Source organism: Salvia hispanica, chromosome 1 (genome assembly GCF_029641045.1).
Source record: "Salvia hispanica isolate PSC_SH4W2 chromosome 1, Shi_PSC_v1, whole genome shotgun sequence".
NCBI classification, from domain to species: domain Eukaryota; kingdom Viridiplantae; phylum Streptophyta; class Magnoliopsida; order Lamiales; family Lamiaceae; genus Salvia; species Salvia hispanica.
In genome coordinates this window covers 3812116-3828835 of record NC_142692.1, presented here as the reverse complement: position 1 = coordinate 3828835, position 16720 = coordinate 3812116, and the positions used below count along the sequence as shown (strand labels likewise).

The 16720-nt window shown below is 39.3% G+C and overlaps 1 protein-coding gene and 1 pseudogene across 1 annotated transcript; both read left to right on the top strand.

Annotated features, from left to right (window-relative positions):
- The first annotated feature begins 6268 nt into the window (after positions 1-6268).
- Positions 6269-9201, top strand: LOC148933117 (putative late blight resistance protein homolog R1A-10). Its single transcript, XM_089057878.1, has 2 exons — positions 6269-6541; positions 6680-9201. Exons 1-2 carry the CDS (start codon positions 6340-6342, stop codon positions 9115-9117), a joined length of 2640 nt encoding a protein of 879 aa, XP_088914004.1. The 5' UTR covers positions 6269-6339; the 3' UTR covers positions 9118-9201.
- A 4616-nt stretch (positions 9202-13817) lies between these two features.
- On the top strand, positions 13818-14516 carry LOC148933116 (secreted RxLR effector protein 161 pseudogene; annotated as a pseudogene).
- Positions 14517-16720: the final 2204 nt, after the last annotated feature.

The window sequence follows — 16720 nt, the reverse complement described above, 5'->3', positions numbered from 1 at the left end:
TCATTAAAATTCATGATGTCGAATTTGCACTTACTTTTGTGGGGTTGATAGGCGCTGAGTGCCTATCGGAGATCGGAGCACCTGTTTTGTATGAAAAAGAAGGAACGAAACAACACCCAAGCCGCGCTAGGGTTTGTGAAGAACTAAGGTTTCGAGAAAAAGATCTTTTACTTCTTACTTCTCGATGATTTTCTGACTCTCTAATGATCTCTAGTATTTATAGAGATCGGACCCTGCTTGATTCGACTCTACGATTCGGGAAAGAATCAAGAAGAAAACCCGAAAAGATTTATCAAAATCTATACTAAAAATAAGCGTTCAAAAAGGAAATAAAATCATAGCAATAATAAAATAAAATAACTTAACAACTACTTCATCTCCATCTTCAGTAAGTCGTGTAATCTCTGAAACGCGCCGGCCTCGGCGCCGCACGCTTTGGACGGTCTTTCTTGTTGCGAATGGCGCTTTCAGCTCTTCCTCTTGACTTGCTCGTTGTTGCCTCTTGTTCGATACTGCCATCGTGTGCATGGTTGGGTTGCTCATCGTTTGGTTGTGGTGTCTCCATGTCGGGGTCTCTATCAACTCCCCCCCGGATGAGATCGACCTTGGCCTCAAGGTTGAGAGCTGGAAAATGCTTTGCGAGCTCCAAAGTCGGCTCCCAAGTAGCCGTGGTCGGATCACTTGCCCAATACACCAACCATTGACGTTGCGGTAACCCATCATGTAAAACAGTCCTCTCCTTCGTCGCCCGCACAGGTGTGTCAAGCGGTCTGCTATTCCTAAAGAAGCAAGGTAGTTGATCAGACGCCGTGTCGGAAAGCGGCTGTATAAACGGTCTCAAAAGGGACACATGAAACACATCGTGGATGCGACTCCCAAGAGGAAGCTGCAAACGGTAAGCCACAGCACCGATCCGATCCAGGACCACATATGGTCCGTAGTATCTCCTGCTCAACTTTGCAGACAAGGGACGCCCCACCGAAACTTGGCGATATGGTTGTAGACGGAGAAGAACTTGATCGCCTACGTTAAACTTCACATCCTTTCTATGCTTATTGGCTTGTTCTGCCATTTTCTTCTGGGCTAGGGCCAGATTACTCTTCAACAGCTGTAATAGAGCAGTACGTTCGCCCAAGGAGGAAGCAACAGCCGCATTGTCTGCCGGTGTAGGCGGAGTACCGAAAATGTTCGGCGGATCCCGGCCATAGAGGGCCTTAAAGGGAGACATGCCTATGCTCACATTCAAACTGCAATTCATCGCTAACTCCGCCCAAGGAAGGAATTCATACCAACGGTGCGGCTGTTCGAACGTGAAGGCGCGCAAATATTGCTCGAGAGAACGATTAGTTACCTCGGATTGACCATCTGTTTGCGGGTGATAAGCCGTGGTAAACTGAAGCTTCGTACCACTCATTGTCAACAGTTCCATCCAGAAATCACTTAAGAATATAGCATCACGATCGGATAGCAACTTCTCCGGGAAGCCATGAAGCTTAACAACAGTATTGACGAATAATTTCGCCACCCTAGGGGCATCGAATCCGGTGGGTAAAGCGCCGAAATGGGCATATTTGGAAAGGCGATCCACAACCACCATAATCGCCGTGAAACCATGAGACGGAGGAAGCCCCACAATGAAGTCCATCGAGGCTGCAGACCAAACCGAATCCGGAATAGGTAGCGGTTGAATGAGCCCGGAAGGTTTGTCTGTGAGATACTTCGTGGCTTGGCAAATTGGACAGGCCGCCACGTAACGACGCACATCAGTCCGCATCCCCAACCAATAAAAAGAAGACGCCACACGAGCGAACGTCCGCCTTTCTCCTGGGTGGCCAGCGGCCTTGGAGTCGTGTGACTCTCGCAAAATGTCTACTCGAACCGATGAATTTCTGCTCAAATACAGACGATGTTTATAGTATAGCAATTCGCCGGACACGGAGATATGCATTGGAGTAGTACCAGCTGCGACTGCCGTGTGAAGATCAGCCAGGTCGGGCAGTTCCTGATTCTCCTGCCGAACGCGATCCATCAAGTCTGGGATAGGGTGTGAGAGCAAGACAAATAAAGTCCGCTCCCCAGATGGATCATCATGCTCGCGTCGCGACAGTGCATCGGCGACCCGATTGGAAGCCCCAGATTTGTACTCAATCTTGAAATTGAATCCCATCAGTTTCCGTAGATAGAATTGTTGGTCCGGCGTTTGTACCACCTGAGATAATAAATCCTTCAAACTCCGTTGATCACTACGGATTATAAATTCCCGACCAAGCAAATATTGTCTCCATTTGTGTACTGCTTCAACAATAGCATACAACTCTTTGTGGTAAGTGGAGGCTACACGTCGCTTAGGCCCTAGCTTCTTACTGAAATAGGCCAATGGGTGGTTGTTCTGCAACAAAACGGCACCGATACCGTAATCCGATGCATCGGTTTCGATTGTGAAGGGAAGCCCGAAGTCTGGTAGGTGTAAAACCGGCGCAGCCGTCATAGCTGCTTTGAGGGCCTCGAAACTGTCTGTAGCTGCAGAAGTCCATGCGAATGCCTCCTTCTTCAATAAGTCAGTTAATGGGGCAGCAATAAGGGAATAATGCTTCACAAAACGGCGATAATAGCCCGTCAATCCCAAGAAGCCTCGCAGTTGTTTGACAGTGGTGGGTGTTGGCCACGAGGACATGGCCTCAATCTTGGTCGGGTCAGCTCTCAGTTCGCCTGCCGAGATGATATGTCCCAGATAATCAATCGTATCCACTCCAAACGAGCATTTAGACGGTTTGATGTAGAAGCAGTTGGATCGCAAAATAGACATGACTTGCTCCAAGTGGATCGCATGTTCCGTCATAGAAGCACTGTACACCAAAATATCATCAAAGAAAACAATAACAGATTTGCGCAGAAAAGGACGAAAAATACTGTTCATTGTTGCCTGAAATGTAGACGGGGCGTTTGTCAAACCGAAAGGCATCACCAAGAATTCAAAGTGTCCATCGTGTGTTCGGAACGCCGTTTTATGGATATCGGCCACATGCATCCGTATTTGATGATAACCAGAGCGAAGGTCGAGTTTGGAGAACACTCGAGCCTTATTGAGTTCGTCGAAGAGCTCGTCCGCCGTAGGGATAGGAAAGTGGTCCGGCGTTGTTGCTGCATTCAAAGCACGATAATCAACGCAAAAGCGAAAAGTACCATCCTTTTTCCTTACCAACAAAACGGGAGAGGAAAATGGGCTAGTGCTGTGTTGAATAACCCCTTGAGATAGCATTTCTTTGATCTGGCGCTCGATTTCTGTTTTCTGAAAATAAGGATATCGATACGGCTTGACATTTATCGGCTTAGTACCTTCCGGGATGTGGATTTTGTGGTCCCATTGGCGAGGCGGGGGCAGGACAGTTGGGACCGAAAATATGGAATCAAAGGACTCCAGGACCTGAGTGATAAGCGGGTCTGTGGTCGGAAGTTGTGCTGGCCGTTCCGGTGGGCATGGCGCGGGGCATGTTGCTACCAGTTCGAATATGTCACAGTCCGGTTCATGACCGATCAAGGAGAACAAATTGTTATAAGAGATCCTCTGTGGGTTGGCGCTCTCCCCCTGCAGAAACACATGCTTATTCGCCCATTCAAACCGCATTGTTAAATTCTGAAAATTCTTGGTTACATCTCCAAGTTCCTGTAACCACTGCACCCCAAGGATTACATCCGGGCCTTTGACCTGCAGAATAAATAAATCGACATCGAAGGAATTGCCTTGCAGAATAATAGGTGTCTTTAAACAAGCAAATGAACATTTCAAAGATGCACCATTTCCCACAAAAACACGAAACGGACTAATAGGGTGAACCGGAAGACTTAGCTGTTCCGCGACGGTGGGCTGAATGAAATTATGGGTACTGCCACCGTCAATCAGTACGGACACCTCCTGCTCATTAATAATCCCCTTTATGCGGATTGACCTTGGTTTGAGTTGCGGACCAATCACGTTGACCGCCGAGACGTCACCAGTAATGACCATCGTCTCGCGCTCCTCATCAGTTGTTGTCTCTGTGTCAATTGGCTCATCGTCCTCATCATCTACACCCATTAGAGCGTAGAACTTTTTGCTGCAGACGTGTTCTCTAGTGTACTTTTCTGGGCACCAATAACACAAGTTTTTGCGGGCACGTTCTGCACGTTCGGCTGCTGATATCTTGACAATAGGAATGCCGGGTTTGGGGTGTGGTCCCCCTGCTGCAGGTCGCGGTTGCTGAGTGGTCAGAGCAGGAGTCTGATTCGGTCTGGGCTTCGTTGATTACCTTGGTTCGTTGATTTTTATATACTACTATTAATAAATTCTGCCCCCTTCTTTTCGAGGCGCTGGATCCATCACTGCTACCATCCCTCTGAGTCGGCTCCAAAACATACTCTTTGGTTATGGCGGTCTTCCGCAGGCCGTCACTATGAGTTGTTTAGTTTCTAAATGAAAGAGTTAATTTTACGTACAAACAAGATAACTCATTCAAAAAGACTATATCTATTTGGATAATGACTTTATTTATCCTATAAATCCTATATCAATTGCTTTCGTAATTGTGAGATATAGAGTTTGTAACCGTTGTTATATCGTGTGGACTTATGTGTCAAGGCCCATAGCATTCACTATGTTCGAGCCCGTATCACACTATAGTATTTTATTTACAATTTAAAAAAATTGATGCCAGACAATAATGTCAGCATTGTTTATTTTGTTTAACTTAAATATTGTGTTCAAACTTTGGATTAGATGCGGAAATGGCGCACACTGTCTCGATCGGCACCAACTTTACTTGGTTATTATAAATTAAGGTAAACGCATTGTTGTGAGAGCTTTATAATTAATCAAAGAATGTGATTTAAGTGAAGTTGGGCCAGATTTGTGATTGTTTAATTAGTGCCAATATTTTCCTGTCACGACACGCCCAGTTATTTATGCATTTCATAAATAAATAATCACAACGGGAATAATTTACCAGAGTTAAGTGTCTCAAGACTAAACCTCAGTTAAAGCTAGTGCTTATAAAAATGTGAAAAGTAACAATTTAAGTTCATTATAATCAATTAACAATTTGAATTAATCACTTAAAATCATATACAATTATATTATTTAATAATTGAAAATCACAAACATGTAAAATAAGTACAATCCCAAAAAACATAAATAAAGCAACTTTAGAAATCAACCAATCATAAAACATATTTAAGATAATTTTATGAAATTTACATTGTTCATAACATTAATCAAGCTTCCAATAACCACAATTAATGTACTCTGTTATCTCTACCACGAAACAATAATCATAATATCATATATGTGTTCGTTGTGTATGCCATTTTGTATCCATTTCTTTATGCAATTAAGAACAATTAAATACATGCAAAAATTTGACTAAAAATGACACAAATTGGGCAAATATATTGTTACTACTACTTACTATCCTAAATAAGTGGAACACGAAATTATTAGTAATATTTTATATTTTTTTAAATAATTTTATAAATACGTCAATCAAATGCATACAAATTTAATTAGAATTCATATAACACTAAAAATTTAGGGTTTAGGGTCATAATTCGTCTTTTATATATGTATAGATAGATTTATATGGATTGAAGGTGTAAACGTGAGAATCATAATTAAGTTATTTAGGCACATTATTTGACCATATATATAAATATTTACGAATTAAGATAAAATTTAGAAATATTTTAAAAGAATGCCAAAATTCGTTTTTTTTTTATATATGTACAGATGATGTGAGATATTGAGTTTGCAACCGTTGTTATCGCGTGGGCTTGTGTGGTCAAGGCCCGTAGCATTCACTATGTTCGACCCCGTATCATACAGTAGTGTTTTATTTACAATAAAAAAATTGATGGCAGACAATGATGTCAGCATTCTTTATTTAGTTTCACTTAAATATGATGTCTCGATCGGCACCAACTTTACTTGTTTAGTTGAGAGCTCAAATATTGTGATTTAAGTGAAGTTGGGCGAGATTTGTGATTGTCTAATTAGTGCCAATATTTTAAGTATCAAAGATGAACCAGCCTGTCACGGCACGCCCAGTTATTGATGCATTTCATATATAAATAATCATAACGGTAATATTTTACCAGAGTTGAGAGTCTTATTGACTAAACCTTAGTTAAAGTAGTGCTTATAAAAATTGTATTGCTAATATCACATTCTACCTTCCTAATATCCTTTCTTTCTTTGTATCTCATAAAAAAGTTTCAGCTCTCAATTGTGGTGTCAAAATTATCTTTGCTATACTTATCTCATCATTTAATTTCAAACTGTTTTTTTGCATTAATTTTCAAAGAGTTAAGATGGCGGCTTATGCAGCTCTACTTTCTCTTATGCGTATCATAGATGATATTGAAACTCATCCTTCCCCTCCGATTTCTCTCGACAAGCAACAAGTGAAATCTCTCACCGAAATAGTTACCTTCTTGCAGGAATTTCTCGAAGGCTACAAGTCACCCTACGAGTATAGCGATGAAGCAGATCCATTGGAGATTCGCATTATAGGTGAGTAGATTTTTCTAAAATGCTTAAGCAAGCTCTATTATTTGTTAGAACATAGAAAGATATCCAGCAGATATTCTTGTATTGTCATCTAGACTAAAATATGGATCTGCTAATATCTATAATTCGTTCGCATTGCAGATGCAACTCATGCAGCTGAAGATGTGATCGAGTCCTATATTATTGACACAATCCAGCTCTCCGCAGCAGCAACTGATGACGGTGGTGATGAGCAAATCAGTTGCGTCCATTTCTATCAAGATCTGCAAAATGTGATAGAGAAAATGGATTTGATCAAGAAAGAGGTGACTGCGATAACAATGGAGAAGGAAGAGCACAAGAGAAAGGTGGCAACTGATGATGATTTAAGATCCAGTTCCACTGAGAAGAAGCATCTGATGGTAGGGTTTGATGATGTACTTCTTCAACTCCTGGATAGGCTTACCGATCGAAACACCAATCGCCAGATCATACCTATCGTAGGGATGGGTGGCATTGGCAAAACCACTCTTGCAAAAGGTGCGTTTGAACACAAGCTTATTAAGGAGCATTTTGATATATGTGTTTGGGCTACCATTTCTCAAGAGTATAATATAGGAGAAACTCTTAGGCATGTACTTAATCAAGCTAGAGGGAACTTGAGCAATGAGAGTGAAAATGACTTGGGGGAAATACTTTACAAATATTTATTTGGTAGAAGATATCTCGTGATAATGGATGATATGTGGAGCATAGAGGTCTGGGACAAAGTGAAGTTTTTCTTTCCTGATTACAGTAATGGGAGTCGAATAATAGTGACAACTAGAATGTCGAACTTGGCTGCCCACTTGACTGATTCATATAGCCTCGTTAAGATTGGATTTCTAAACGAGGTTAGTAGTTGGACTTTGTTCTCCAAAATTGTATTTGAGGAACAAAGCTTTCCTACTCATCTCGAGCGTATTGGAAAGAAAATTTTGGAAAAGTGTAATGGACTTCCTTTGTCTATAGCTGTGATAGGGGGTCTATTGGCTAAATCCGAACTTACACTAGAATATTGGAAGCACATCGAGAAAAACTTAAGCTCAATAGTGAATTCAGAGAATGGTGATTATTGCTTGAGAATATTGAAACTGAGCTATAACCACTTGCCTATCTATCTAAAGCCTTGTTTTCTGTATATGGGAGCATTTGAGGAAGACAGTGAAATTCTTGCTTCAACAGTTGTCCAACTATGGATTTCTGAAGGATTTCTTAAACCAATAGACAACAAAAGCTTGAAAACAATTGCCAAACAATACTTGAAAGAACTAGTGGATAGAAATCTCATTTTAGTTCATGAGTCGGGGATATGTGGGGATGTTATGTCCTACAAAATTCATGATATACTAAGAGATCTATCTATAAAAGAAGCTGAAAAACAAAGGTTTTTCTATGTCTTGAGGGAAGAGAGTCCTAAAGGAGTAATTAGCCAACAGCGTATTGTTATTCCTAGAAGCACTTCAAAGGAAAAAGTCCAAGATGCCTTGGGAAGTATGACCCATGCTCGTTCGTATCTAGTGTTTAATAATAGAGAAGTTGGTCAATTCCCAAATTCTAGATTTTTGAGGATGTCGCATATGCCCCATTGGCTAAGTGAAGAGGAGTATTTACAACTAAATGTGTTTCAGTTGATGAACTCACGATACCATGCTTTTGAAACTATTAAGGAATGTATATTTCCTTCGTCCATCAATCCGTTTTGGAATGTAGATACACTAATTTTTATGCATAGGGGAGATTTGATTGCACCAACTGAAATCTGGAAAATGTATAAACTTAGGCATCTTGAGTTTGAAGCATTGCATCTCCCAGATCCTCCAAGCGCGGACGATGATATTGTTATCATGGAGAATCTAGAAGTGCTTGATGGAGTGATAAATTTAAATGTAAGTGAAGATGTTGTTAAAAGAATTCCGAATATCAAGGAATTGTGTATGACATATGATGGACAGCTAATTGATGGAGTGAACTATTTGAGCTGTCTTCACTGTCTTAGTAAACTGGAATTCTTGAAGTTGTTTGTCTACTCCCCTGATATTGGAAAGTATCTACGGAAGATCAACTTCCCACCCTCCATTAAAGAGTTGCTTCTGTACCTACCAAGTGATTTAGAGTTGAAGGACATACTGCAAACGATAGGTTCCTTACCACTTCTCGAGAGGCTCGTATTATATAGAGGTTGCTTCAGAACACGCGAGTGGGAAACAATGGAAGACCAATTCCAGAGTCTCAAGTCACTAACATTGTATTCTTGTGGTGATCTAGAACACTGGACAATGGAAGAGAGCTCCCACTTTCCACGTCTTATAGAGCTTCGTCTTTTTTACTTAAATGAATTGAAGGAGATTCCTGCAGAAATTGGAGAAATACCAACACTCAGGTCAATTTCATTGGAATTTTGCAATGAATCCGTGGTGTTGTCAGCTAAAAAGATAATAGAGGAACAAGAGGATTTACAAGGAGACCAAATTGACCTTCTTGTTCACGCTACAGTTCGGAAGGAAGATGAAGCACTGCAAAAGTTGGCAACTTCCAATTTTAAAGTTAGAGTGGTTTAGACTGATGTTATCATAATTATCACTCTTCTTTTATGTGTTTTTTCATCCTAATTCAAGGTAATTAACTCTCTCTTTCGCTTTTCCGACTGCCAAGTTGATAAGATTTGTTTGTCACATCAATTTTCATTTCTCATTTTGGAAATTTGGAATTGCTTTGGCATATACTAAGTACAGTTTTTGAAGTCGAAAACAAAATTAAGCCAGACATTTACATTAGTGGTCAATTTAGATTATATGTTTATTTTGCCTTTGAAATTGTTGAGTGTTGATAAAATATTCATTGTCCAATTTGAAACGCTAAACGCCTAGAGTTTGATACTACAAGCAAGAATAATCCGCAGGTGTTTAAATTGGCAACTTTGATAATGGTAGATTTTTTTTATTGTATAGTTTTATTAATTTAGAATTAATATTAAATATGCAATTATATTAATTTGGAGTTAATATAATCGGTTAATCCACATTTTTGAGAATAAAATTTGATTTTATTTGTTGAGCATTATTTGATGTCTTATTTGATAAGCATGCTATTTGATTTATGCTTATTTATTGTAACTATAGTAGTTAGAGACCGTGTTATACTATGTCTGGGTAGGCGGCGCCCAGTATGTGTAGTCCGTGTTATACTATGTCTGGGTAGGCGGCGCCCAGTATTTGTTGTCCGTGTTATACTATGTCTGGGTAGGCGGCGCCCAGTAATTGTTTGAAATTTAATATTGGATATTATATTCACACAACTAGTATCAAACTTTTTCCCCATAAAATATAAGTCTGGTTTTGAAATAAACGCATCGTCCATCATAATTGTTTGATGTTCCTAGCCTTTTCGACCACGAGTTTTACGCCAAAGCGTTTACTCTAAATCCACAAGGCCTAGGCTCATTCATAGATGTATGGTTGGCATCGTGTGATGGGGTTGACTTGCTTAAATTGTTTAGTGAAGCCAAAGCGACCTAAATAGTTTATGGATGCATATTAATTGGATTAATAAACCAAGAATTACAAAATAGTTGTTGCAATTGGCTTGGAGGCCTACCTTGTAATATTATTGTAGTGATCAGCCAAAGCTGGGGCTGCGATGATATGGACTTGGATCTTGGACCACTAAAATTTATATTTGATATAAATTCGTATTTTATGTTTGGGGGACATAATATATGTTAAAATTAGTGGGAGCTAATCAATACAATAAACCCTTGTTTGATTAGAGATACGAATGTGATCTTTATATGCTTTTCTAATTTACTTTTCATTGTATTTTTTTTCTGTTCAGATAAAATGTCAAACTTGACTTACAAGTGTTTGATGGAAACACACAAGTTGACTGGGTCAAATTTCACGGATTGGCTCCGTTGTTTGCGCTTGGTGCTAAGGCATGACAAAATTGATTATGTCTTGGACAAACCAATTGGTGTCGTTCCCAGTAAGGAATCTTCTGAGTTTGCCACGTTTGACGCAGCTGCTCATGAGAAACATGTTGAAAATGCAAATGATGCTCAGTGCATCATGTTGTCGTCCATGAGTTTGGAACTTCAAAGACAACATGAGCACATGCTTCCATATGAGATGCTTAAACACTTGGAGAGTTTGTATGCTTCACAAGCTCAAACTATGGAGTATGAGATACTTCGCGATCTCTTCAAGTGCAAGCTTCATGATGGAGGCAAGGTTTCTGAGCATGTGCTGAAAATGATTGGTTTGATTGAGAGGTTAGCATCGATTGGAACGGTGCTCCCCGCAAATGTCTCAACAAATCTAATTCTTCAGTCTCTTCCTAGTAGTTTTGAGAATTTCATTGTGAATTTCAACATGAACAACACGAAGGTTGGGCTGCCAGAGTTGCACAACATGCTTAAGACTTATGAGTCTTCCACTGCTAAGGTCAAATCTGTGCTCATGGTGAGCTCTTCTGCGAAGTCTTCCAAATGGAAGAATAAGCAGCAACAGAAGAAGAAAGCATCTAAAGATGTTGTTCTAAAGCCTAAGAGTGGAGGGGCTAAGAAGAAGTCGAAGTTATCAAAGGATGAGTGTCTTTTCTGTCATGAGAAGGGACACTGGAAGAGAGACTGCCCAAAATTCAAGGCACAAGGTGCAGAAAGTGGGAGCTCAGGTATGTTTGTCATTGAGATAAATATGTCTATGAATAATTCACAATCTTGGGTATTAGATACAGCTTGTGGCTCACACATTTGTAATAATGTGCAGGGTCTAAGTGATTGCAGGAAAGTGGGCCTGGGGAAGTTGATTTGCGTGTTGGGAATGGAGCAAGAGTTGCTGCCGAATGCGTGGGGACTTACAGATTGGATCTTTCCTCAGGACATAGACTAGAATTGTTCAATTGTTATTTCGTTCCAGTTATTTCTAAGAATATTATTTCCATTCCGATGTTAGACATTGAAGGTTTTTCCTTCCATTTTGCAAACAGCAGATGCTCGTTTTCTTTTAATGGATTGTTTTATGGAAATGCCACTCTAGAAAATGGATTATATATGCTTGAATATAAACGAAATATTCTCAATGTGCAAAACAAAAGACCTAAGCTATGTAATACGAATAATGCAACTTATCTGTGGCATTGCAGACTTGGTCATATTAATGAGAAAAGAATAGCAAGATTAAGAAAGTTAGACTATCTCACTTCATTTGATTTAGAATCATATGGAGCTTGTGAATTCTGTCTCAAAGGAAAAATGACAAGTAAACCATTTTCCGGGAAAGGGGTACGTGCTAAGGATTTGCTAGAGTTAATTCACACAGATGTGTGTGGACCGTTTCCAACTCAAGCAAGAGGTGGTTATTCGTACTTCATAACTTTTACTGATGATTTATCAAGGTATGGATATGTGTATCTTATGAAACATAAATCCGAGGCCTTCGAGAAATTTAAAGAGTTTAAGTGTGAAGTTGAGAAACAACTTGGGAAAAGTATCAAGACTCTTCGATCAGATCGAGGAGGGGAATACTTGAGCCGAGAATTTCTTGATTACTTGAAGTCACATGGAATCCAGTCAGACTGGACACCTCCTGGTACACCTCAAATGAATGGAGTATCTGAAAGGAGAAATCGAACATTATTAGATATGGTTCGATCCATGATGAGCTTCGCCAGTCTCCCTTTATTCCTATGGGGTCATGCCTTACTAACGGCTATTTACATTCTAAATAGGGTTCCCTCTAAATCAGTTGAGAAAACACCATATGAGTTATGGTGTGGCATGAAAGCAAGTCTTAACCATATCCGGACCTGGGGTTGTCCAGCTTTTGTTAAGAAAATGATGACTGATAAATTGGAAACTAAAAGTGAGAAATGTTATTTTGTGGGATATCCTAAAGAAACTAAAGGATATGAATTCTACTGCCCTGGAGATCACAAGGTGATAATATCTAGGAATGTGACGTTTCTTGAAGACAATTATGTCTTAAAGGAACAAGGTCACAATATTGTAGATCTTGAAGAAATTCAAGAACCACAAGATAACACTGAGGATGAGGTATTGTCAAATGGTTTGAACAATAACTCAGTGAGAATTTTTGATGATCTATTGGGAGGGGAAATTACTCTTAGAGAGGACCTTAGAAAGACTCTCGAAGGACCACCTCAAGACAATGAGATGCATCAAAGACAAGATGATGCAATAGTTGCATCACCTCCACCTCAAGAAGATCATGGGGATATTCCTGAACCTTCTCATATACAGAATGAACAGCTTGAACCAGAGCAAAACCAACTCAATAGGCCTAGAAGGACTCGTCGTCCACCTGAGAGACTGAATCTAATGGTTGAGAACCAAGATGATGAAGTTGATTTAGATGACGATGAGCCTAAGACCTATACCGAGGCGGTGTCAGACACCGATCGAGAGAAGTGGCTTGAAGCCTTGATATCTGAAATGGACTCGATGTACTTCAACTTAGTCTGGGAACTAGTTGACTTGCCAGATGGGGTTTACCCTATAGGCTGCAAATGGATCTTCAAAAAGAAGAGAGATGCAGATGGCAAAGTACAAACCTACAAGGCTAGGCTAGTGTCAAAGGGTTATAGTCAACGCGAAGGCATTGACTATGATGAAACCTTTTCGCCAGTTGCTAAGATCAAGTCCATTAGGATATTACTTGCAATTGCTGCATACTACAATTTTGATATTTGGCAAATGGATGTCAAAACCGCATTTCTCAATGGAGAATTAGAAGGCGATGTCTATATGACACAACCTGAAGGTTTTGTATCGAAAGAAAGGCCAAATGCAGTGTGCAAGCTAAAGAAGTCCATTTATGGACTTAAGCAAGCTTCGAGGAGTTGGAATATTTGTTTTGACAGAACAATCAAATCGTTTGGTTTTGTCAGAAGCAAAGAGGATCCATGTGTTTATAGTAAACGTGAAAATGGAAACGTCGTATACCTTATCATATATGTTGATGACATCATGATTATGGGAAGCGATCGTTCCATGATGCAATCCGTGAAAGAGTGGTTGTCTAGATCCTTTATGATGAAGGATCTGGGTGATGCTTCCTATATCCTTGGAATTAAGATCTATCGAGATAGACCAAATAGGATGTTGGGATTATCACAATCCACTTACATAGACAAGTTGTTAAGGCGCTTCTCAATGGAGAATTCTAAGAAAGGTTTTCTTCCTATGGGACATGGCATTGTATTTTCAAAGAAGGATTGTCCTTCTAATGACAAAGAAAGAGACAACATGAAGAGGATCCCATATGCTTCGGCTATAGGATCTATTATGTATGCCATGATATCTACTAGGCCAGATGTGGCCTATGCGCTTAGCATGACAGGCAGATTTCAGCAAAATCCCGGTGAGGAACATTGGAAAACTGTTAAGACTATTCTTAAGTACCTTAGAAGGACTAAAGAATATTTCTTAGTCTATGGTGGACAACCAGAGTTATCAGTTACTGGGTATACTGATGCTAGTTTCCAAACAGACCATGACGATTATAAGTCTCAGTCTGGATATGTTTTTATCCTCAATGGTGGAGCAGTGAGTTGGAATAGTTCCAAACAAGGTACAACTGCCGATTCCACTACCGAAGCCGAGTATATTGCTGCATCTGAAGCTGCCAAAGAAGCTGTTGCTTTGTTAGAGTTCGTTAAGGAACTGGGCGTTGTTCCGAGTGCCAGTAGTGCAATACCTTTGTACTGTGACAACACTGGTGCTGTTGCGCAAGCAAAAGAACCCAGAGCTACGAACAGGAACAAGCATGTTCCTAGAAGACATCATCTGATCAGAGAAATAATTGAAAGAGGCGACATAAAATTAGAAAGAGTACCCACTGATGATAATTTGGCTGATCCTTTCACCAAACCGTTATGTATAGCAAAACACAACAAGCACTTTGAGAGCTTAGGTGTTAAGCATGTTGGTAGATGGCTTTGAATCAGTGGGAGTTAAAGTTTTATATGTCTTAGAAACATTTTTGTGTTGAGACAATATTACTTGATCACATTATATGAAAATTTAATTTTCTATGGGTTTTGTGCACTTATTAGAATAATTGTTTAAATGTTTGTCTTTATTCTAAATATTTGTTCCCTTGAATTATGACTGTCGTTAATGGTGTGAGACATTAATGATATAGTATAATTCTAAAATAGCCCTAACCAATGATCATCAAGAATGGGATATTGATGATATGTTACAGGTTAGCATGGGGTTTGCATCACATTCTTCGAGAATGTAGTTGTTCTCACAACTATGAGATATCAGATACTCGTGATGGACACATGGTATACTTTGGAGAGTATTGGTATACCCTACTATTAAACTGTTTTGTTAAGTGTCTACAGTTTATTAGTGCATGAAGTAAGAAATAGTCCTTGGATCTGAGGTCATTACACATTTTGTTTGTTGAGTGGTGTGCTTTGATCTTGTCCAACGCTTTGCCTCCCAAAGGAGGATTGAGACACGGACTTGTGTTGGGTATACCATAAGATAAATGAAAATGGTAGTTGAGCCAAGAATGAGATTCATTCCTCGATTAGAATTTCGAGAGAACACTCAAATTCTCTATATTACTTGACCATTAAGTCATTGGCCAATGCAAAGATATATTCGATTAAAGTAATTGAATATGATCGAATGGGTCATTTAATAAAGATGAGATAAAGTGATTGAGCTTTTTGGATGACACATAGCAAATCTTAGGCTCAATCGGGTGGTTCGTGAATGAAAGGATATTACTATAAACTTTATGTAAAGGCTTGTTTACCGAATTCACGTAAACGTCCTTCATATATCGAGCTACGCTGCCAACGCAGTCTAGGAGTTTTGTGCAGACTTCGATTAGATCGCCGTCAATATTGAGGGCCTAAAGGGTCACACTATAAGTGTATTTTGATCCGCTCAAGGGTACAAAGTTGGAACTGCGTATTATATCTAATGCTAGTCCAAGTGGGAGATTGAAAGGATATGGGCTAGAATTAGATTAATATGGATTAATTAATTATAGTTGGGCTATAATTATATTAGTCCATAAGCCCAACAATTATGAAACCCTAGTGACTCTTCATCTATATAATGGTTATTTATTCTCCATTGTGGGAGAACAGAAATAGGGTAACATTAGAGAGAAAATACGTAAAGCTTTGTAGAGAGAATTCCTAGCATTCTTCTACGGAGCAATTGTACCGGGATAGTTCCTGCATCGGATTGGATTACACGTGGACCTCGATAGTGGTGGATTCAACTTGCAGGATTCAATCACAGAAGAAAACTACACAACAAGTAAGATTTAGTTCTGTTGTGTTTTACATGCTCAACTTGCAATATGATTATGAATCTAGATCTGTTATTCTTGTATGCAAATTCCGCTGCGCTCATTAGATGAATACAAGAATTCCCAACATATTCATTGTCCAATTCTGACACGCTAAACACCCAGAGTTTGAAACAAGCCGAATGATCAGCAGGTGTTCGATGATCATGAAATGATAAGTAGAATCTTAGAATTCCATTTTATATTGCCTACTTTGATAATGGTAGATTTTTTCAAATATTAAATGCATGCTTCGTGGTTATTTTGAAACCAGTTTCATGGTGAAGATTATTGTCTAAAAATCCGTTTCTTTATTTTAAGAAGGGCAAAATTATTTAAAGGGTTTATTCTCAAGTCACTAGAATTGTATGAATGTGGTGATCTAGAAAACTGGACAGTGACAGAGAGCTCTCACTTTCCACGTCTTATAGAGCTTCGTCGTCTTTCATGGTTATCTAAATTGAAGGAGATTCCATCAGAAATTGGAGAAATACCAACACTCAGTTTAATTGAATTAAACTTATGCAATGAATCGGTGGTGTTGTCAGCTAAACAGATGTTAGACGAACAAGAGGATTTGAATGGAGACCTTTTTGTTCACGCTGAAGTTTGGAAGGAAGATGAAGCATTGTGCATGTGGTCAGCTTCCAACTTTAATGTTATAGTGCAGTCTATATATTGGAGTAAGTAAGATTGATGTTTTTTCAATAAATCACTCTTCTTTTTTGTGTTTTCCCCCTCTAATTCTAGTTAATTTTCTCTCTTTCGCTTTATTTGAGATGGTTAGGTACAAGTCTAATTGAGATGGTTGAGATAAATATAGATG